The 24,711-nt window shown below is 38.4% G+C and overlaps 2 protein-coding genes across 2 annotated transcripts in view; one reads left to right on the forward strand and one right to left on the reverse strand.

Annotated features, from left to right (window-relative positions):
• The window catches only part of LOC127412425 (cartilage acidic protein 1-like), a 72,848-nt gene extending 69,369 nt beyond the window's left edge, over positions 1 to 3,479 (forward strand). The window contains exon 14 of the mRNA XM_051648766.1: positions 3,371 to 3,479. Coding sequence (XP_051504726.1) covers positions 3,371 to 3,462 — 92 coding nt within the window. The 3' untranslated portion in view covers positions 3,463 to 3,479. The remainder of the gene's footprint in view (positions 1 to 3,370) is intronic.
• The window catches only part of LOC127412436 (golgin subfamily A member 7B-like), a 46,582-nt gene that overhangs the window by 16,687 nt on the left and 5,184 nt on the right, over positions 1 to 24,711 (reverse strand). The window contains exons 2-3 of the mRNA XM_051648782.1: positions 15,586 to 15,711; positions 12,402 to 12,554 (exon numbers count right to left, since the gene is read on the reverse strand). Coding sequence (XP_051504742.1) covers positions 12,402 to 12,554; positions 15,586 to 15,711 — 279 coding nt within the window. The remainder of the gene's footprint in view (positions 1 to 12,401; positions 12,555 to 15,585; positions 15,712 to 24,711) is intronic.

The raw sequence follows: 24,711 nt of genomic DNA on the forward strand, positions 1-24,711 counted from the left end.
TGTCGCACGTGGAGAAGTCCCCATGGTAGGTCCTACCCAGAGGGGAGGAGCTCTACAACATGGCGACTGGTGGCAGAGGGAACTCTGCCCAAGGAAGACATGGGTTTACCAACGGGGAAACCGTCTTGTGGAAGATACATCACACGGGGTTACATACAGGCAACCGGTGCATGTGGAACACCTACCCCAGCACAGGGCCTATTAGCACACGTGCTGGGCCGGCATCAAGTTTCTCTGCCAACTCGTCTGCCACAGGGCTAAGGAGGAAGGACATCCAGGGTCCATGACCTCGTGAACATGGCTTGGGGGTAAAAGCACACATCTCCACCTCCAGGAGGGGGAAGGTGCTATGCGCAAGTGGTACACCTGGCCAGTTGTCCCACAAACTTACCTGTTCGTACCTGGCAACACATGGGAGGAAACCAGCTCAACCCAGAGATTGTAGAACCTAGGAAAAGTGTTGGGTGTTGCCCAGCCCACTGCTCTGCAGATGTCTGCTAAAAAGGTGCCATTGGTCAGAGCCCAGGAGGCCGCCACACTCCTAGTTTGGCGTGATATGCCAAAGCGATGGCTTCAATGACCCAGTGGGTGATCCTCTGTTTGGAGACAGCGCTCCCTTTCTGCTATCCTCCAAAGCAGACAAAGAGCTGCTCAGAGCATCTAAAGCTCTGCATGCGATCCAAATAGATGTGTAAAGCATGCACCGGACACAGCAACGACAAGGCTGGGTCTGCCTCCTCCTGGGGCAGCGCTTGCAGGTTCACCACCTGATCCCTAAACGGTGTCGTTGGAACCTTGGGCACATAGCCCGGTCGGGGTTTCAGGACCACATGAGAGTATTCCGGACCGAACTCCAGGCACGTGTCGCTGACAGAGAACGCCTGCAGGTCCCCTACCCTCTTGATGGACATGAGCACAGTCAGGAGGGCAGTTTTTAAAGAGACCGCCTTTAGCTCAACTGACTCCAGGGCTCAACCGGGGCTCCCCGCAGGACCACGGAGAGATCCCATGAGGGAATGATGCACGGTCTGGGAAGATTCAACCTCTTCACACCTCTAAGGAACCTGATGATCAGGTCGTGCTTCCCTAAATACTTTCAGTCAACTGCATTGTGGTGCGCCACCATAGCAGCCATGTACACCCTCAAGGTGGGGGGGACAGCCACCCCACCAGCCTCTCCTGCAGGAAGGAAAGTATTGACCTGACTGCGCATCTCTGGGGGTCTTCGCGTCGAGAAGAACACCGCTTAGCGCACAGACACAACTGCAAGGCATACAGGTGCCTCGTAGAAGGAGCCCTAGCCTGAGTAATGCCTGCAGAGGAATGCCTTGGTCAGGGTGTACCAGAGCGGGCAGTGGGAGGATTCGAACAGGCTTACCTGTGCTTGAACGAATCGACTCCAAACCAGCTGGACCACCTGGGTGTGGAGTCTCCACTCTCCTGAGCATGACCTGTCACGATAGCGCATCTGCCACGCTGTTGAGGTCGCCCGGGATTTGAGTGGCTTGCAACGACTTGAGTCACTGCTGACTCCAAAGGAGGAGACGGCAGGCGAGTTGCGACATGCGATGCAAGAGCAAGCCACCTTGGCGGCTACTGTATGCTACCATCGCCGTGTTGTCCGTCCGGACCAACACGTGCTTGCCCTGGATCAATGGCTGAAGCCTTCACAGGGTGAGAAACACTGCCAGCAACTCGAGGCAGTTGACATGCCAATGCAGTCGCGGCCCTGTCCAGGAGCCCGTGGCTGCATGCCCGTTGCACACGGCGCCCCAGCCATGCTCGGAGGCGTGTGTCGTAACCACAATGCGCCTGGGGTACTTGCATTAAGGGGAGTCCTGCCTGCAGGAATGCAAGGCCCGTCCAAGGGCTGAACAGGTAGCAGCAGATCAGCGTGATGACCGCGCGATGTGTGCCACGGTGCCATGCCCATCTCACGACTCGAGTCTGATGCCAGTGCTGAAGCGGTCTCATATGCATCAACCCGAGCGGCGTGACCGCCATCGAGGACACCATATGCCCCAGGAGCCTCTGAAAATGCTTCAGTGGGACCGCCATGCTCCACCTGAACAACTTCAGGCAGTTCAGCACTGACTGCATGAGCTCGCTTGTGAGGCGTGCCATCATAGAGACTTGCTCCAACCTGAGAAAAGAGATGCTCTGTACTGGGGAGAGCTGCTCTTTCCCCAGTTGACCTGAAGCCCCAACCGGCTGAGGTGCCTGAGCACCAGGTCCCTGTGTGCACACAACAAGTCTCAAGAGTGAGCTAGAGCCAGCCAGTCGTCGAGACAGTTGAGGACGTGGATGCCCACTTCCCTTAGCGGGGCAAGGGCTGCCTCTGCGACTTCCGTGAAGATGCAAGGCGAGAGGGACCCACCGAAGGGGAGGACCTTGTACTGGACATTGAAGTACGCATCCTTCAGGTCTACCGCCGTGAACCAATCCCGCCTCTGCAGCGTCGTGCCTGCCATAAATGTGCAGTGTCCAGCAATCGCAATAAAGATGGCCATAAACACTGGCTGTGTGACCCAGGAAATGAGGAAACTGCTCCTTTTCTGAACATGCAGCCTTTCGGGCATGCAGCGAATCAAAGAAAAGGCAACAAAGGATTCTCCTCCCAGCCCTCCACCGGGTGATGGAGTGGTCTGCTTACCATCTTTAGGCCTGCAGTAGGTCTCCACGTGCCTGGGTCGCCCGTCTCAGGGGCAGCTAGCCTTCCTCGGGTTCTTGGCAGCAGGCCGAGCCACGGTGGAGCTGGTGTTGTCAGTGCTTCTTAACCCAGAGGATGAGATCAGTCGCCGAGCGCAGCTCCTGCATCAATCCCGGGTCAGAACTGCCCTCGTGCCTTGGCTTGGTGCACCTGCAGGAGAGCCTGTCCAGCGGCACCATAGGCTTTAGTTGCCAGAGGGGGAGAAGCTGCTGTAATGGGCCGTAACTCCAACAGCTTTTGTAGAGGTGAATGGATCGGCGGAGGAATTCAGCTCGCTGAAATTCAACCACTCGGCTCCGAAGAGAAAATGTGAATCTGAATGAGTGGCATTTTCTCAAAGATTAGAGGTGTCTGGGGCTCCCAAGTGTGACCCCTAGTGTCACTACATCGAGTGAGTGACAGATATGGAACTAGCTTTCTTTACTATCTTCAATGGTATACAGTACAAGTGTGTGCGTGTAGACTGGTGCACAGTTTCGTGCTGTAAATTGTCACGGCCCTTTGTGAAAATAGCAAAGGCAGATAGCATGAGTTTATTTAGATAACTCTGGTTTATTTTATTTGACTTTTCAAGTGGGCATTGCAAAGGAAGCCTGTGTTTCTCAACCCCAGTGGGGTGAAACTGTGCATTACTCTTTTGTTTTGCTTTGTAATCTACAGAACTGGCCGTGAAAGAGGATGAGATGTTTGTAAGAGGGGCAAGAAAACTGATCTGTTCAGAGTTCAGTGGCCATGAACAAACTTCAGAATGAGTAATGACTCACAGAAGGTGAACGCAACAGCGCCGCTAATATGCTGCCCAGCGCACAAATATCTTCCAGAACAAAAATTCTATGACAAAGCACAGCACACAGAATAACACACTTATGCAACAAATTACAAGCATTTATCATGATGAAATGTTTATATATATATAGAGTTCTGGAAAAAATTAAGAGACCACTCCCAATGTTTCTTAAATCATTTCTACATGTATGGCAGCCATTCCATTCCAGTGTCTGTTGAATTCCTGCTTGAATTTTTGCACCAGGAGTGGCATAAAGTCACCCAACAGCAATTTGAAAAACTGGTGGAAAGCGTGCAAAGATGCATGAAAGCTGTGATTGAAAATCAGGGTTATTCCACCAAACATTGATTTCTGAACTCTTCCTCAGTTAAAATATTAGTATTGTGTTGTTTATAAATGAATATGAACTTGTTTTCTTTGCATTATTCGAGGTCTGAAAACACAGCATCTTTTTTGTTATTTTGACCAGTTGTTATTTTCTGCAAATAAATACTCTTAATGACAATATTTTTATTTGGAATTTGGGAGAAATGTTTTCAGTAGTTTATAGAATAAAACAAAAATGTTCATTTTACTAGTAAATCCAAAGGAACTGAACATTTGGAGTGGTCTCTTTATTTTTTCCAGAGCTGTGACGTTTATCATTATTAAAGCTGCACATGGATCTCAACTCATCATCTGACTCATCATCACAGGTACCAAGTCGGTACTAAAATAAAAAAGATGTAATGATACCAGCGTTTCTGCTGTACTGGTAGTACCAACTCAATCTGGTGCCAGCACGCAGTATGACTGACACACCACAGCTTTCAAATGCTCACAGGCTTAATTTGAACGCATGCTCTGTTACTCCTTGTACACTAAAATGGAAATTAATTCAAGTGACATGTCATAGTGTGATTTATTAAACTGCTGAAGGCTGCAATCTTGGCGTGGATGAGCTGCATACTTTAAATTAATGTATAAATCCAACAGCTCAAACACTAGAAACTCCACAGACATTGAGAATAATTCACGTTGTTTGAGATGACAAAGCAGAGCACTAATCCACTGTGAACCACACAGCACATGTAAACTATATTTTTATATAATTAAATCACAGCATCTGCACTTTAATCTCAACTTTATTTATATAGCATTTAAAACAACAGAGTTGACCAAAGTGCTTCACATAATAGAATTTAAAACATAACATTTCAAAATTACCACATACACAAACAACAGTAGTGTAAAATACAAACACTCCAAAACTGTGTACTACATTTAATTTGTCAGACTCAAAGGACAGTGTAAACAGATGAGATTTCAGAGGTGACTTGAAAGTCTTCAAGGATCACTGGGCCTTGTTGCGAACTGTTTATCCGGTAAAGTGAAGACTCCGGCAAAAAACAAATGTCATAATAAAAGCACGATTCAGAATAAAAGCTAGATGCCTGAAATTGAAGAAATTAAATAAAGAATTGAATACAAATATATTACAAGTGTATAGTAAAATGTATTATTCACTGTAATAATAATAATAATAATTAAGCAATATATCACAAGCAAGACAGCTTATTAAAAGTTTTAAGAATGTATTGATTAGACACCATTTTGATGATTCAATTAAACTTTAAAACAAGTTCTGGAAAATAATAATTAAAATAATTATTAAAAATAACTAAACTTATGTGTTCAGTAGCACATTATCATATTATCATATTTTTGCTGTGGTATCGAAATTGGCATCGAGAACCGTGAAATTTCACTGGTATCGGTATCGACAACTGAAATTTTGGTACCGTTCATATATACACCAGTCAGCCATAACACAAACCACCTGCCTAATATTGTATAGGTGCCACCAAAACAGCGCCTACTTGCATCTCAGAATAGCATTCTGAGATGATATTCTTCTCACCACAATTGTACAGAGAGATTATCTGAGTTACCGTAGACTTTGTCAGTTCGAACCAGTCTGGCCATTCTCTGTTGACCTCTCTCATCAACAAGGCGTTTCCATCCGCAGAGCTGCTGCTTGCTGGATCTTCCATGCGATTATCTAATCAGCCAATCGTGTGGCAGCAGTGCAGTGCATAAAACCATGCAGACATGGGTCAGGAGCTTCAGTTCATGTTCACATCAACCAACAGAATGGGGAAAAAATTTGATCTCAATGATTTGGACCGGGGCATGATTGTTTGTGCCAGATGGGCTGGTTTATATATCATATCATATTTTTTATCAGCCATATAGAGTGAGCTGGTGCTGGTGGACTGTATCACCAGGGAGTGCTTTTACCACAGGTTGAGAATGGCTGCTCTACAGAATGAAAGGTCATTGTGTGATTTACGGTCTTAAGCCTTGACGTGTGACACAGTGCAGCAAGCTCTAAATCTTTGTCTTCGCTGCCCTGACTTGTTTATGCAATCACTCGTCTTTGATGAGGAAGATGCCTATCTAGCTATAGCCTGCAGCGTGAGTGAACTCATCCGTGTCCACTCATGTGTGGCCTCCTATCAGATGGTGCGGCAAACAAAAATGCACATCTTGGGTGGGTGCAGTTCATCAGAGTTTGCCATAAAGGTGGGCATTTTTACAATCTAGAGTTTACAAATAACTCTCTGCAAAAGCCTGATGTAGAGGCGTCATGCACTTGATTTGTTTGAGGGGGCACCATTGGCGGACCTGGGTCACTTGGCGCCATTGGCAAGATAAAAAAAAAAAGAAGAAAAATATGCAACTTAACTGCCTATGCTAAAACTTGGTGTAATAGTATATGTATGTTAATTAGTGTTTCCCACAGGATTTTGTGAGACTGTGGTGGGTGGACCACAGACCCTCTAGGCATGCCCCCCATGAGATAATTTTGTACATTTTAAAGTTACATGCATAAATCTGGTGCACTTTGAGAGCAAAATGAAGAGGCTAGATCTATGAAGAACTTTGTGCTCTTGTAAACAATTTTGTGCTCTAGTAGTCATTTAATTTATTTATTTATTTTCTTTTTTTTTTTTTTTCTCCATTAACCAACATCTTATGGAGTTTTGTGTTCCTTGCCACAGTCGCCTTCGGCATGCTCACTGGGTTTCTAAATACAATTATAATTGAATTACTTATTTTTAAACACAATTCAAAATCGTATTTAATCAAACTACATAATGATGACTCTAAGACATTATAGATATTACAGTTTCATTTTCTGTTAATGCATGATTTTCTGTAAAGCTGCTTTGGAACGATGTGTGTTGTGAAAGGCGCTATACAAATAAAAATGACTTGACTTAATCATAGACACATTGGTTGCATAGATATGAATGATGATAACACAGCAAAAAAGTCACACCCACAAAGCATAAACGAGATGGATTTTAACGCAGTTCACAAATGGACAAAACACAAAATCGACTAGAGCATACATTTGAGCCAAGGCTCGACATTAAGCATTGTCATGTGCTTGTCCTCCAGACAAATTAATTGGTCATCCACTTGTCCGAGTAAAAAAGTTACTTGTCCAGAGACTAAAAAAGGACATTCAAGTAACATGTCAAAAACATGTTGTATATTTTTCTAAAATGATGACTGATACCCAACTTAATAGTGTACCGATGCAATCAACTCAGTTCTCTGCAATAGAAATATGAACTGCACTGGGTAGGGGAGAAGGCTATTGTCATATGGTAATTATTTTATGTTACGTATAAAGAAAAGCCTCCATCAGCATCATTTACAGCAGGGCTGCTCACACTTCTGTGGAATGAGATCTACTTTTTCATCATGTTATTGCAGCAAGATCTACCATGTACAATAAAGGCTATACATTATCACAATACCAATATTTCTGTAGTCTGTAGTGAAATTTGATGATTCTCAATACAAGCTTCAAAATCACAACAATGAATAACACTAACTAATCTGTTAATTATGGAAGAATGGTTTCAAGTTCTTAAGTAATTATTCAAGACTAGAAAACAGTCAGTAATAAAATAACAATTAAAAACAGCAAAGAATAGAAATATATTAAAAATAATAGTATTTTAACGGCATTTAAAAAAAATGGAACAGCAGTAGGCTATCAAGTATTCAAGGAAACATTCAGAATGAAATGCAACATAAAACTACTACTGGTCTTCACTGTATGATTATAATACATTAATACTTTTTAAAGCTACTAAAGTTACCCAGTCAAGAGCTCAGTTCTCATTTTCTTGTTATGGTTGTTTGATTATTATAATGACACACTAGACGGCAGCAGGTCTATTAGCTTACATTTATACTTACATGTCCGACATTTTAATACAAATCCGCTTTTTTCTCTGCTGTTTATGTTCACTTTAGACATCACTCTCTGTGTTTACATGAATACCTCACCAAGATGAGCATTTTGGCAGAATTTTTAAATGCATTTGACCGTTCAGGAGCGCATTAGCACGAGCATTTTCACACACACGTACATGTTCAGCACACACACATACGCTGCCTGTCAATCAAACAGGGCACAGCTGTTACTAGATCGCTAGTGAATTATAAAATTACGTGCTCTTCATTACTTTCAACAGCAGAATAAGAATATGAGCTTTGTAATAAGTGACACAGGCCTAGGCTATCAAAAATATAGCTGGTTATTTTTTTGTTATTGTCGTTTTAATCAGTCTGCTTGTCCGGTCGGGCAAGTAAAATTCTCTTTCACTTGCCACTTCAAAAATCCACTTGTCCCGGACAAGCATTAATGTCGAGCCCTGTGAGCCATCAAAGAATAAAGCAAAAGTGGTTACCTGTGTTGAACTTGCTCCTCAGATGCTGAAAATAGCTACGTTGTCAGAGCCACTGGTAATAACGTTAACGCTAGATAATTGGTTCCAGTGCATGTGTGTGTGTGTGTGTGTGTGTGTGTGAGCATGCACGCGTACAGCAGGGGCAGGGGGCTGACTGACTGGGAGTGAGAGATGCTTTGCCGAACAACGCAAAACACAACGTTTAGAGATCTTTTATGTTATTATGAGAAGTGTAAACATATTTTCGTTTCATTATAAAACTGTGGTGGGACAAATTAGACTGTGGCGGGCAAACACTGTTTATGAATGGAGGCAATAACACCATATTAAGGATAATCATTAAAACTGTAAAGTTTTAATTTAGTGTGCAAGCGGACCTACGTTCATGTCCCACCCTGATACAGAATTTTTGAAAATCAAGCAAAACTGTAACTGAGCTTGATAGCTAGTGATCAAAATGCACTTTAGATATAAGCAAGCACAGGCCACTTTGCTTGTTATCTACTTTGTGTTCACTGCAAAAAAAAAAAAAAAAAAAAAAATAAAATTCCAGTAAAACAATATCCAAACATCCTTAATTTGGGCAAAGTGGTTAATTAACTAAGGTGCAATAAGCAAGCCAACTAACCTCTAATCAGGGTTGGGGAGTAACGGAATACATGTAACAGGATTACGTATTTAAAATACAAAATATAAGTAACTGTATTCCACTACAGTTACAATTTAAATCATTGGTAATTAGAATACATTTATATTCAAAAAGTATTTTGATTACTGAAGAGATTACTTTGCATTTTATTGTCATTTGTTTCATTTTATATTTAGTCCTTTCAGATGGAAAACATTTATAAATATAAATGATGCGATCCTAAGTGCATTTGAACAGAACAGTGTTACATTCATACGAGCAGACAGAGAAGTTTGAAGTAAGTTTGGAGCAGAAGAAAAAAGAAATAAACCTTGTGTAAATTGTCAGCTTTACGCTAAGCTAAAATGCTATTTCTAGCCATTTTACATGCACGTTACCAGGCACGATCATATTTTTTTATCAGTAGAATTCACATTGGATCATAATTTCTTTCTTTTTTCTAGTAAGACCTTTGAAATTAGGGCAAAAACTGTATTCTTGATAATAATTTTTGTATTGTTTTCCTGTAAAAATATCTAAAAATCCTTAAAACAAGATCAATTTGATTTATCTTTTTATAGAAACAACACTGCATAAGATGTTTAGGATTTTCAGAGAATGTATTTTTAACATGTGAATTTTGTCTTACTGTACTGGCAGAGTTTTTATAGTCAAAACAAGTGAAAAAATCTACCAGTGCTGAAGAAGTAATCCAAAGGATTTAGAATATGTACTGACCTTGTGTAATCTAACAAAATACGTTACAAATTACATTTTACAGCATGTATTCTGTAATCTGTAGTGGAATACATTTCAAAAGTAACCCTCCCAAACCTGCCTCTAATTTATCTATGGTTTCATGAATAAGTTATCTTAATAGCTTGCTGACCCCAAATAGGAACTGATTGGCCCTACATTATGTAAGTAGCGTTACAGTAACTGATGTTATCAGACAGCTACTGTACCTAGCAGGCAATATCAAACCTAGATAAAATATCTAGCTTGGTCTTTTTTTTTTTTTTTTTTTTTTAAACATTGTACCTGAATTTATTAATACAAAAATTCTAAATTATTTAATTGAATAACTAATTAATGTCCCCCAAATAATCTCAAAGTTAAAACTATAGATTTACCATGTCACATTGTAAACTGTGAACAATTATTAACCATAAAAGTTAAGACATAAGGTCTCAATTATGCTGAACACTAGATAGTACCTGCACTTGGTCTGAATATCCATACTTCCTTACTATATAGTATGCCAAAAACAGTATGCCAATGGAGTAGTGTGTGCGAATCCTCAGTATTCATAAAAGAGTAAGCGAGAAATCCCCAAGTGACCTAATATTATTTGTTCAACAACTGGCTATAAATGTGAGGGCTTTAAAACCTAGCTGATGGTTGTTTCTGCGGTGAACTGAATAAACGCGCAAACGGTAATTTACCATGGCCAGCGGCCGCTGCTTTTCATCACGGACAGATGGACTACAGGGCGAACAAAGTCAAAGTCATAAAACATATTTTATTTGTGAAGTGAAATGTGTGTGAATCTTCAAAAGAGATCAGGGGCCTGGGACAATATATCAGGGGCTTAAGCCCCCGGAACCTCTCCTCGCAACCCCACTGTTTTGCAATAAATTAAATATGGTTTTGCTATAATAATCATAGTTAAACTGTAATATTTGTAAAAACATAATAACCACAAAATGTACCATGGTTTTACTATAGTACCTATAGTTCAACTATATTATTGTAAGTAAAACCATAACCACAATATTTACCATGGTTTTACTATGGTTCCTTGCTTGTGTGGTGATTGTTGTGCAAACTGTATTGTTTTATTCTTCTATTGTTTTTCATTTCATTTTTTGCTTTGATGTACAGTATTTATGTCTGTTGTTGCTTGTAAAGTGCTTTGAACTTTGGAAAAGTGCTATAAAATAAACTCATTATTATCATTATTATTAATGCAGTAGCCATATTTAAACCATGATATTCGTAATGAAACCATGGTAATAATACAGGAAAATAAAAGCTATGGTTAAAAAAAAAACTTTAAAAAAAACATAATTCGTGGTTACTATGGTTTTACTACAAACACCATAGTTCAACTATGGTAACTATAGTAAAACCATGGTTAACCCTTCTGAAAATTAACCATGGTTTAACAACAGTAACCACAGTTTAACCACAGTTACTATAGTCTTCAATATTGCTATAGTAAAATAAAAAAAAAATAAAAAAAACATGGTTACTACAGTCAACATTACTAATCCATTTGTAAAACCATGGTTTCCACCACCCAAAAAAAAAAAAAAAAAGTAAACAGTTATGTTTACTACAATATTACTATAGTAAAACCATGGTTTCCACCAAAAAACACGGTCACTACAGTTATGTTTACTACAATATCACTATAGTAAAACCATGGTTTCTGCCAAAAAACATGGTAACTACAATCATGGTAACTACAGTATTACTATAGTAAAACCCATGGTTAATTAATTGCAAGGGAACCCAAAATAATTGTGACTGAACTCAATGTGTATTGCGAGGGAACGCAACAATTTTTAAAGGGAATGCAAAACGATTTCAGAAAAATAATTCCCTCCCTGTCTTCTAAGGGGCTCTGAAAACAAAATTACTGATAAATAGAGTGATTTTATTATTATTTATTTATTTATTTATTGTTTTGCAGTGTTTTGAGCGACATGAGAGTGAGTACATGATATAAGGGTGGATTAAGCCTTTAAAGCAAATGATTTGCAGAATGTGCAACTAGATTGACTGACCCCATTTAGACATGTGAAGGGGAATTTCTGCTTACAGCATTATAGAGAGAGAATTTTCCCGTAACTTAATTATCAAAGATACAAATTATTATTTTAGAAGTATATATATTTGCACTCAAAATAAACTTGGTTCAAAAAACAATGGGCATTATGCTTTCTGACCTGATGTGACCTCAAAGTTCCACAAATGGAATAACATCACTTTTCAAAAATGCTAAAGCATGAACATAAATGTGGAATGACAGCATAGAGCTGGCAGGCACTTTCCACTTTATGTCCATTCTATCTCAGTGCCTGTCAGGTGAAGCACACCTGTGAAGAGTAATTAGCTATTTGGAAGTGGACCACCGCACTGAATGCCATGTTATGATTCAGTCAGATATGCTTATTGGATGAGAGGTGCACACCTGAGGGGAACCATTGTCTACGTACGGCATATCCACACATATCAAACCTTATCTCAACTTTGTTTGACTGTTATTCCAAAGCGATTTCCATCTGTTACTCTGAACGTGTGTGGTCAGATTCGAATGGGCCGGCACATCAAAATGTACTTTCTAATGTTTAGATTCTTTGAGAATTCTTGGGTGACCAGGCCTGAATGCTCCTCTTTGATCTTCAAAGCTTTCCATGGGCCAGAAACTGTACTCAAGCATAGATCTCAGAACTGACTTTGTGATGAATGTTGACTGTATTGTAAATGAATCAAGAGAAGACTTTATCTCAATACCTTTTCATAGCGTGTCTCCATGCACAGGAAGACGATGTAGGCCGTAGCACAAGCCAGGCAGCCTTCCAGGTAGGACTGACCACCAATCTTTTCAGCTTCTGCATAATAGCTGTTGAGTATCTTCACCGTTTCTTCAAACAGGCTCCTCTCAATCTACACACAATAGTCAGTTACAACAATGTGAGGCTTTTACACGAACAGATTAATATACAGTACCTCCTCTATCTAATAATCTCTGTGATCATGCCATTCACTCTCACTTCTGTAAGAACACTTTCATTTAAAGCAGGGCCGTCACTTAAATTCACAGGGCCCAGGACACAATTTTATGGGTGTTTTACTAGTCTAATCTTCTATTCCACATATTCAGACTGCTCGAGTCACACTTTTACTCTCTAAAGTCTTTATGTCTACAAGGAGAAATATTTTCTCAGAATATCGTAACACTGTTCAGATACTGTACTGTACAAGGGAGACTTTCATCTACTCTCTGTTGCTTTCTCCTGTGAAAATGTGGTCTTTTTATTTTTTTTCAGAAATAGATTCCCTAGATATATAATACTTTAAAAAAAAAAAAATTAAATTAATTGCCCTGCAAAAGAGTTTATAAAACTAACCTGCAGCAATTAGAAAAGTGTTAACAATGAGATTTAAGACTTGATTTAATACTGTACTATGATTCTGGACATTGATTGGTTATATCACATGCAACAACCAATGCTGTTTAGTGTCAATGGCATCTAACCTGGTGAGACACGCCATTTTTTAATCTGAACTGAAACATGAATGAGATTTCAGAGCTTTGGTAGATCTTACCGGATGCCAAAAATGAGGCTCTGGGTGTGCCAAGGGAAAACAGAGTGTGCAAGACACTGAAGCACAATAACGTGACATGCATTGTTTAAGGGATAGTTCACCCAAATATTAAATTTCTCTCATTTACTCACGCTCATGCTATCCCAGATGTGTATGACTTTCTTTCGTCTGCTGAACACAAACAAAGATTTTTAGAAGAATATCTCAGCTCTGTAGGTCCTCACAATGCAAGTGAATGGGTACCAACATATTAAAGCTCCAAAAATCACATGCAGCATAAAAGTAATCCATATGACTCCAGTGGTTTAATCCATGTTGTCAGAAGAGATATGATAGGTGTGGGTGAGAAATAGATCAATATTTAAGTACTGTCTTACTTTTCTCATTCCTGCCTAGTAGATGGCAATATGCACAAAGAATGCAAATTGCCAAAAGCAAAAGAAGATTAATGTGAAAATGGAGATTAATAGTAAAAAAAAGGACTTAAATATTGATGTTTCTCACTCAAACTTATCATTTCTCTTCTGAAGACACGGATTTAACCACTGGAGTCGTATAGATTACTCTTATGCTGCCTTTATGTGATTTTGGACCTTCAAAATGTTGGTACCCATTCACTTGCTTTGTGAGGACCAACAGAGCTGAGATATTTAGCCTTAGTGTTATGTTATAATGACTTGTCTTATTTTATAAAAAATATAATAAATTAAATCCTATTGTGGAGGTGAGGGTGTGGTCAAGTGCCCATCTGGGGAAAGAGAAAGCGGTAAGGACATCCACCTGAGATGAATTGTGACTAATTACCGTTTCCATGTTCACAGTGAGAGTCGGGGGAAATAAAAGACGGCCCAGTCCACCGAAAGAGAGAGAGCTGCATGGAGCAGAGTGTACCTGAGTGTGATTTGTATTGTGCTGAAAAACATCAATTTGAGTGTGACCACTGAAAAGTGGAATATATGTATAGACTGTGAAGATGTGGGAAATAAAGCCCTTTTGAGTTGGAACTCGCCGTGTCCCGCTTCCTCCTTTTCCCAGGTTTCGGCACCAGTGTAACAGATGTTCGTATTTGAATCAAAAGGAGGAAGCGGGACACGGCGAGATCCAACTCAAAAGGGCTTTATTTCCCACAGCTTCACAGTCTATATATATATTCCACTTTTCAGTGGTCACACGCAAATTGATGCTTTTCAGCACAATACAAATCGCACTCAGGAACACTCAGCTTTCTCTCTCTCTCTCTCTCTCTCTCTCTCTCTCGGCGGACTGGGCCATCTTTTACCTCCCCCGCCTCTCACTGTGAACATGGAAACGGTAATTATTCACAATTCTCTCTCCCCAGACGGGCACTTGACCACGCCCTCACCTCCACACCTACTTTTGACAATGGAGTAGGTAGGCCTGTTAATGTAACCAAATATTAGGCTTGATATTTAGTCATAAAAACAAAAATCTGTCAAAAAAACGATAATTGTTTTTCTTTGGAATGATTTATAACTAGGCCGTTTTTGTGAACAAATCATCACATGACAGAGCGTTATAGTAGCCTACCTTTCTAAATGTATTCTCCAAATGTTCTGTAATTTGCATATACTGTATTGTAATTGAGGAAAAATATAACAACAACTACCTTATTTTGCTGGTATTGACGCAGGCATGATAAAAAAGCGGAACTCCGTATACTGAAGCATAAACTTTCTGAATTTAAATAGTTTTTTTATTTTTATTAACATTGTTGCACACTATTATAAGCATAAAAAAAAAAATCTTATTTTATTTGTGTGTGTAACCTGACGTTTTGGCAGTTGCACACCCTGGCAAATCTGTGGCTACTGATGAGGGTGAATAATGACAGAATTTTCATTTTTGGGTAAACTGTTTCGTTTCACTTAATGTGCCTGACACCAGAAAGTTTCACATGTTCGAAGTGAGCAATTTTTGCAGTTTAGTTTCACAAAATAGTCTTTTTTGGGCTGAAGAAGAAATGTTGAAAGTTAGAACATGTTTACATAGCACATACATTTTTTTTTTTACTTTTCATGATATGACCCTTTTAAGATTCAGGCATTCAGAAAGTTACAAAAATGAGCAACGCCTCATGGGATGCGGAACCACGTAAAAAATGGTAATATGGTGCATCAATTGCCCCCAACCCTTTCTTGTTCTTCATACAATACAACCAACAAACATGTTTTACTTTTCTCACTCCTCTCTGTATTTGTATTATTATTATTATTTATTTTTATTTTGCTTAATATGCATGGGCAGGATGAAGCATTCTTGTCTGAGCTTTCAGACAGTGTCTGCGGTCTGTGAATGCTCTTGTGCTGTGATCACCTCCATGGCTCTGACTCAAGAGGAAGAAGCATACCCTTCTGTCCAGCTCTGCTGGGAACTTGGTCTGGAATTTGCAGATGGTACTGTCACTGTAGTCTCTCTGAATGAAGACCTTGGTGGCCAGAGACACACCGTGATGCAGCTCCTGAAGGTTGTGGAACTAAAAAGAGAAACAAAATACAAAGTCAAGATAGATGGCACACTGATTACACATACAGCATATTTTAAAGGTTTTTAATTTCAGCATTAGTAAAGTCACTTAATGGAATTACAAAAGTAATTCTTTTTAAACAGGTTTCCCCCACCTAGCATTGTTCCCGCCCCAATCTCAAACCATTTGATGAACCAATGTTGCTAAAAAAAACAGAGCAATGTTTTGAAAATGCCACTGAGGAATCGTCCTACATATGGCTTACTTATATTTGTCTCTGCAACTTTTGTAGGCCAGTAGAATGACTGGAGTCTTACCGTCATGTGAGTGTACTTCATTTTAAACATATTTGTCAGAAGTACTATTAATTTCTTAGGTGTAAAATGTTTATAAGTGGAAAATATTGCTTAGCGCACCTTTAAATCATTATACAAGTCGCTAAGAATTTGGCAAATTAAGTTTCACTTAGGCCAGTGCTTTATTGTTTCTATCTCTTCCTTAACACAAAGAAGTGACAGAGCCTGGCCCTTTTTCAAGGGTCTCAGACAGGGGCTTCTAAAGAAATAATATTTTTAAATACGATGGAATATACAGTAAATGTGTATAAAACATGGGCCAGAATGAAGACAGAGTATAAATCAAACAAAGGACAAGAAACAGTGAGTTGTTTTGGGGCTTTATACGCTTAAACCATCTTCAACAGCTCTGCAAATATCATAAAATAGAGAGCCAACAACACCTGCGGGACAGAATGATACCTGATACATCCAATAGGACATACATTCAGCCATGATGAACATTTGCTGTGTCTTATTTTGACTGATATTCTAATGCTTCCGTTTAATGGAAATGTTAAAAATATTTTTTCATCTTTTTTTTCTTTTTTTTTATCCCTAGTGGATAAAGTTGCTCTGGACAAAAAGCATCTGATAAACGTCCTAAATGTAAAAAGTATTTATTTATTAGTGATGCTTAAAAATAATATAAATGGTTCATTTATGCTTACTATTAGGGATTTTCCCCTTACCCTTACTACTGAAATTATAAGTGTAACTTGTTGCGTACCGTTTACGCTATGGACATGAATAATACCTAAAATTATGCGGCTTGTACTCTTTTAAAGGGGTCATGTCATGAGGAATCAAATTTTACTTGATATTTTGACATATAAGAGGTCTTTCTACAATAAAAAAAAAAAAAAACACTAAAAATTTCAGAACTCAAAATCCCCAATGCAGTAAAAGCATTTATTGAAACCAAGCTGCAAAAACGCCTCGTTCTCTACTTCCACGACTACCCTACGTCACTAAGGGCTCTAAAACCACTACAGCTCAAAAACATCAACGCCTACTTTTACATCAACGCACCCTTGGCCCCGCCCATTGGTGCTTCAGTTCGTAAACTGAGAGAGAAGGACAAACAAGGCCTACTGTGGCCTTATTATTCCTGAACACCAAAAGGGACCCATCTGGACTATTTTAAATTATTTTTGTATTTAAACATGCACAGACAGACGTCTTTGACCATTTGATACATATCGTGGTGTCAAGTTACAACTCTGAAGAGAAGAAACCATTCTCTGTCATTCAGCCACTGCCTCTTGCTTTTTTGAGCACAAACGCATCATGGGCACGTTCTTTCGCCCATCTGCGCTATTTTTAATTGTTGGTGTATGAAAACATATGCTAGATGGACGCCGTTGACTGTTTAGATGGCGATGTTCATTTTAGTGCAGGATGATACTGGAAACTGGATGTGTCTTCAGCATATTTCAGCGTGGATTGCAAGTTTTTTCAGCTATCAGCATGGATCGATTGTGAACCAGTCATAAAATTATTCAAGCTTTGCAAAGTAACTGTTACTGAAGGATGGGGCAGTTAAAAACACTTGGACCCGATGCAAAACAGTAAGTAAACAGTTCCATTCATGAATATTTCAAATGTCACAACTGCTTATGGTGCTGACACCCTGTTTACACCAGGTGCATCCGTTGATGCGATGCAACGGCTTGAGGCTGACTACACCGGGCACGTCGACATGAACTTTCTAAACCGTTTATTTGTGTTGTTGGCAGTAGTAGCACAGTGCATGCTGCACAAAATGGAACGAGACATCTGTTTACTGTCTGCGCAACACGATGCATCACAATGGACACTTCCATGGTAGACAGCATCATTAATTATAATGGGTTTTATTGCTTTTGACGGAACGTGACTCTCCCGTCTTGTGTAGACAGTGTGTGAGTGTTAACAGTTATGCTTGAAATGAACAGTTTAATATATTCAGATGCAATATGTTGAATGAGCGTTATGTGTAAACCCTGAAATTTAGTTTAATAATGTTGTGGATCTTGTTCATTCTTTTCTGATTGATTTTCAAATGTGGCTGAATTTGAGGGGCTGTACGATGCTAGACAATCAGAACAGTGGGAGTGTTTACGTTGAAGTTTTAAGGAGGCGCTTAGGCCTAAACTGAGCGTTTCAGACAGAGGGCCAGAGAGAGGGTGGAAAATGATCATATTTTAATAAATTATGACTATGAATGAATTATGAATTATCAGTGAATTATGACTAAATTATGTTTAAATGCAAAATAATAATAATAATAATAATAATAATAATAATAATAATAATAACTTTACTAACATTATCAGTGGACCTCAGGGAAGATTATAAATCTATTTAAAAAAAAAAAAAAAAAAAGGAACATTTCATGACCCCTTTAAATAAACAGCATATTTTTGTGCACCACTGTAGCATTTTAAAATTTCAGATCTAATCTAAAGTTTCCAAACAAGTTATTTTAGTCTCCCTGTATAAATAAATCATTATTTTAACAGATCAATATATAACACAAGGCTTACAGCTTAATATTAAGCAAAAATTAAGTGGCCACAGTTGCAATCTCATTAGTGTAATTCCTAAAAGCTTTGATGCCAGAAAGAAGTCTATTATTAATAATTTCCATTGCTTAAATAGCAAAGTACTATTTAAGGCCAGCGCTGAACCACACACAGAGAATGAAAAAGCAATGAAAGTGAGTTTCATTTGGTTCATAGTTTTGCATAAATAGAACCATACTGGATTGTGAAATATGATGATTTTGGGAAAATGCATATTTTTGTCTGCACATTTCATACAAAGTATGAAAATCACACATGATTAAATATTGCAATTTTTTCTGCTAGACAGTAGTGAGATTAAATGGAAAGCTAATGGAGAATTTTGCTTAAGCCTCCTTTTCTCAGATGTTTCTCCTGAGTAAAAGACACAAGTAATCATGTGCCTCCTTTAGAGTTTCAGAAAAGAATTCAACAATGTTTCATACTGTGCTTGGATTTTCCAAGATACCAAAGTCTGCCATCAAAAGTCATATACAATACCTCAATATGAATTCTATTATTTCTCTTCAAATTCATCCAAGACCATATTATTAGCACTATGCTATCCACATTAATTTTATAGCTCCATGCTCTTACTTTCTGTCAAGATTTGTGCCTTTTTATTTCTCCTATGGCATTTTAGAAGACACATCAGAGACAAAGTTAATGCTTAAATGAGTAATTACTGAGAACACATTCAGTCTCCCGAGCTATGAAAGAGTGACCTCTGAGTAATAAATCTTTTCTCTGGGATTTCATGCATACTGTATATTGTAGCAGTAAAAGCAGAATTTAACAGCATGTTGTCATTATTGACCTCTATATAGCAACAACAAAATACAAAGAAAGTCTGAATTAGCAACCAAAGCTTCATTAGGATGGACATGAACAATAATTAGTCTTCACCGTTGCCACGAGACACACAAAGCCTTTAGTTCCCTCTAAATGAGACGAGTCTAATTACTCCTTCTCTCCTCCACGAGCACCGCTCAGAGAGATTCCAGCACAGGCTGGGGACACTCATAATAGCTGTTCTGCTGTCTGAAATCCCTAAGCAGCTGTTGGCATAACCGCAAGCAAGTGGCTTATCCAGTCATGAGACTGACCACGGTTGGGTTTTTCCCAGAAGATATGGCAAATTATTCAAACTTGGGAGTTCATCTAAATTGTTATTGGTACATATGTGCTTATTATAAGGAGAGAAGTCTTATGTAGCCATACTTTTGACTATCAGCATAAAGTCTGGTCCACTTTGCAGCTTATTCTGGCCAAAAACTGTCCACTAAGTCAAGAAAGGTCTGTCTGACAGTCATGAAAAGCAACCAATCAAAGATTATTTTTGTTTAAACATACAGTACCATTTTGGGGCGGTTTATACCACAATAATAGACTGTTGTGGAAAATTCTAATTGAATACAGTTCTGCTCATGGGTTTCTAGTGTACTTGCTACTAAGTGCCTTTAACAAAACTCAAAAACATATTTTTCAAAGATTTGATGCCAATAACCTGGAAACTACCTGGTCTGATAGAATCACATTACTATACCTACATTTTTTGAAAAATAATTTTACATGGCTCGTTGTACTCATCGCCGCTGAAATTAACACTAAAGCTACAATTACTTTTATTTCCTTTCACTCAAATCTTGAGTAAAAGGACAGATTATCAATTCATAAACACTTTTCATCATGTTCTTCAATGCCATCTTATATCTTACAACACTTTCAATGTAGTGCATGACTTAAGACATTACATTTTAATGTTTGCATTATATAACCAACTACATTTTTAAGTTTGTTCAAGTGTGATCAAATTGTGCAGTAGCTCAACTGATATAGCATAGCACTTACTGTGAAAAAAAAAGTGTCATACAAGCACCACAAAATTATTATTTGGTTGCTTCAGCAATTGCTTTTTTCACATCACATTTGCTTTTCGTAACACTGTCGGTTAGATTTAAGTTTAAGGTTTCTGGTAGGAAGGTCAGTTTTGTTGATTTAAAACTCAATAGAGCACTAACCTTAAAAACTTCATCAGTTGGGAAGAAAATTTAACTTGCTTTAAGCGCCACTCTGTGGATATTTCACCTCGCAATATGTTTAAAAACCATGTAATATCATTTTGCAAAAATGTCACTTTTTTTTCATGAGATCAAGCTCCCTGGAAAACTTTGGCAAATCCAGGGATTTAGGGTGACCGTAGATGTATTTAAATGTATTTAATACATTTAATAATTAGTAACATTAATACATGTAAGAATGGACATGAAGTAAAACAAAAAATAATTAAAAAAAAAAAAATATAACAAAATTACATATATAAAACAACATAAAATAAAAACAGAAAAGCCATTAAAAAATAATTTTATAGTACTGCACTTCACACTTTTTCGTTCTTTTTCTGCCACTTTCAAAATCCTGGCCGGACGCATTTTACAGGTCCAAAAAAGAGAACATGTCCGGCAAAAAGAGGATGTGTGGTCACCTTTAGCGATTAGTCCTTTCATAAAAAGGCAGTAATTTTACCAATCCTGCAACTTGTACACACAACTTTGTTTCCAATCTCGGAGGTTGCACAGCGCCAGCCAGTCAGATGGGAACTGGTCATTTCAGCCAGCATGTTTGTGTGCAGTATGCATTGGACAATCAGTGAATGGACTGTGGGTGGTAAAATGAGATTATTATTGGAGGAACTATCCAATTGTTTAAAATCACATTGCTATCAAAGTTAGCAGAGCTGTAATTGGTCTGAAAGGTGAGACCATTAGCATCACCGGCCATCATGACCCTCAGCAGTGAGGTAGTTGCAGCCAATTAAAATTCATCAGTTGAGGAAAAGATTATACATTTTATTGAAACAGTGTGTTTGGCAGAAAATCTGAGGGTTCAGAGGTTGATTCCAGATGCTGCCAACACCAAGAGGTATTTCATAAGTAGCTGAGCAGATCTGCAGATGCAAATTAGGATGTGTAGCTTCAAGACTTCATAGGCTCTCGGGGCATTTCCTCTTCTTTCCCTTATGAATGTGGAAGATGATTTTAAACAGATGCGACAGAGGCAGAACATTAACAGCACTCAGGTTTCTTCACACAGAATCAGGGAAATGCTGATGTACTCTCAAACCCTTGAGAGACACAGTAGAAGAGCCAAAAATCACTTTATAGACCTACATTTCATGAGGGAAGGACTCCAATCTACTGAGTGATAGAAAACCTCCGTCTTGCCCTGGAGGGATGGATGTTTAGCAATGTTTTGGACCCATTACACAGAGAAAGAGTAAGTCATCATATGGGCCCTGTTTTAACCAGCACATAAAAGACATTGGAAGAATTAAAATACAATATATCCATTTCGATCATGTCAAGTTTGTACTGATGTGCAAACCAGATGGCCAACATCACTGAACACAGTTGGCGCACTATACGATTATATGTAGCTTTTTATGTTCATTATCTTGACCCACAGAGACACCACATCTGTTACAATGTGAAAATGACACACAAAATATGGGAGGACAAATAAAAAAACAGATCACTAATATTCCACATGACGATGTATGTGATGTTAGAGGTAAATTGCTCAAAGAAATGTATGGGTAATTTTTAACCACAAAATCGAAACCACTGAAGCAACATGAAAATGTGCTTTTCATGTCGCATTTGCTTTTGGGACACTGTCGGTTAAGTTTAGTTGTTGGTTTAGGGTAAGTATGTTTTAAAAATGTTTTATTTACCTCTCATTTGCTTTTAGGATACTATTGGTTAGGTTTAGGTTAAAGTTTTTGGTTAGGGAGGTATGTTTTACTGCATCTAATGCTCACCTTAAAACCCTTGATTGATTACGGCATAATTTCACTCGCTGTTGGTGCCCCTCGCTGGACATTTCAATGGGAAACTGCAGCGAAACGTGTAAGAAAGCACGGAATCGTTTTGCAAAAACGTTGCCATGGTCACATCATTTTCATGAGATCAGGCTGGACATGTTAGATGATACTTGATGGAAGTACATATACATATTGCAAATCTTTATGTACAACACATATTGCAAAGGTTTCAAAGAGCACTGTAGATTCTAAATAAATCTGCTGTCGAAACACTTCATATGTTTCATTAAAAACTTAAACCTTGCAAACTAAAAACTATCCTTTCTTTTTTTTTTTTTTTTTTTCACACAAACAGGTCAAACATGCCAGATGCCATTCTGGTGCACAGATGCCTTTACAATCAAACACTTCTGATCCTAAATTAAGCACATTTTCTTATGCATGTTAATTAAATACCAGGAGACAATAAGCTCAGCTTTACTGTTGCCCCAAGAGACAAATTTGCTCTTAAATAGAATCTGGCTGTCTTCTGAAGCTTGTTTATGAGTGAATGATTATCATGCAAAACAGAGTTACACAGAAAATGAGGTGAACAACTCTGCAAAATATAAGGATTTTGGTGGGGTAAATGTGAGGTATGCACTGGGTACGATATCACACCAAGTGACATTTATTTTAAAGAAAGTAAAGTTGGGCCTAGTTGGTTTAAAGTAAATGCAAAACTGGCTCAGTTAGTTCTGAGAACAGGTTTAGTTTGCAGGACACTTGATTTCATATTTTATTATCTAATTCGAAGACATTCAAACTTTTTTTAAGTGTGACCAATACATTTTTGAAGGCCACTGTATGGCTATAATGGACACTGATAAGTAAAGCAGTTCATGACAATTTGCGACAAGCATTCTTCAGTCTAAGCACCATTATGAAATGTTATCATTGCATATTTTTACTGGCTTTATTCAGATTATCAACTTGTAACTGAACGCACATGTCCTAAACATCTGCCATGTACTAAAAACTGAACATAAGGAGAAAATCAAAGCGATGCTGCAAATATGTAAGATCCATTGAGTGTAAACAGTGCATGGATTTCATGCCATTAGAAAATGAAGCAGCTACTGAAAGGCCAGTACTTTAACTGCTACCAGAGATGCTGAGTGCACTTGGCCTCAGGGTCACATTAAACAAATTACAGGTTGTTTTAGCTGCGACATTTTAAAAGGGCTGTTACACAGTTGAGCTGCTTTCTGTCTTGCTATCTCACTGTCCTCCTCTCCTTTCCACACTCTTACTTTGGGTTTCTTTCTTTCTCAGAATACCTAAGACCCCAAAATCTGTTTGTCTTATTACTGTACAACTGTATCAGCCTAATTTTCCTGGTAATGTGAACTGAATTCAAAAGATACTATGAGTAATATGACAGTGAGCATTACTGCAATGTATTCTTATACTGTTATCCTGTATTACCTATTCACTTCTTACAAAGAAAGTGGAATTAAAAATGCTAATTGGGAATGTACAGATTGGCGATCACAGTTACTGCAACAAGTGACAAAAACAGTTCATTGAAAAATTCTTGATATGCAAGTGTTATGTATAATTAACTGGGCCTGGCCCAGGGTGCAAGTATGTAACGAGATGGCTGTGTTTGATTTCTACCAGCCCCTTTTAAAACACAACAAATCAATGTGGCAGTCTTTAAAGGAATAGTACACACTAAACTTCAACATTCTGTTATTATTTACTCACCCGATGTTGTTCCAATCCTATTTTACTTTCTTTCTTCACTAAAATGGAAAGTCACACAATCTTTTTGGGTGAGAAACAGACCAAAATTTAAGTTGTTTTATGTTGTTTACTGATAATCTTCCCTTTTTCTGTAGCTATCAAACCTCATTTGCTGGTCACGTTTTTCAAATTTGCTGCATAGCTGTCGGTAGTGACGTGTGAGCAGTGTTGGGTGTAAATTGATTACAAAGTAATATGTTACTGTAATACAATTACTTTTAGGCACAAAAAGTAGTGTAATGCATTACATTTTAAATTCTTGTAATCAGATTACAGTTACTGACTCAATGAAAGTAATTACTTTCATTGAGTCATAACTTGTACATTACTTGGGTTACAATTCATGTGTAATACAATTAAAATGTGAATTCATATGTTCATATACACTGCGTGCACAATTATAAGGCAAATTGTATTCCTCAGGATTAATTTTATTGTTGAACAAACACAATGCTCTCAGTCAATCCAAAATGTTATTGAACCTCAAACCTGAATGTTGAACAAAGAAAAAGTGAGT

Source organism: Myxocyprinus asiaticus, chromosome 21 (genome assembly GCF_019703515.2).
Source record: "Myxocyprinus asiaticus isolate MX2 ecotype Aquarium Trade chromosome 21, UBuf_Myxa_2, whole genome shotgun sequence".
Taxonomy (NCBI): domain Eukaryota; kingdom Metazoa; phylum Chordata; class Actinopteri; order Cypriniformes; family Catostomidae; genus Myxocyprinus; species Myxocyprinus asiaticus.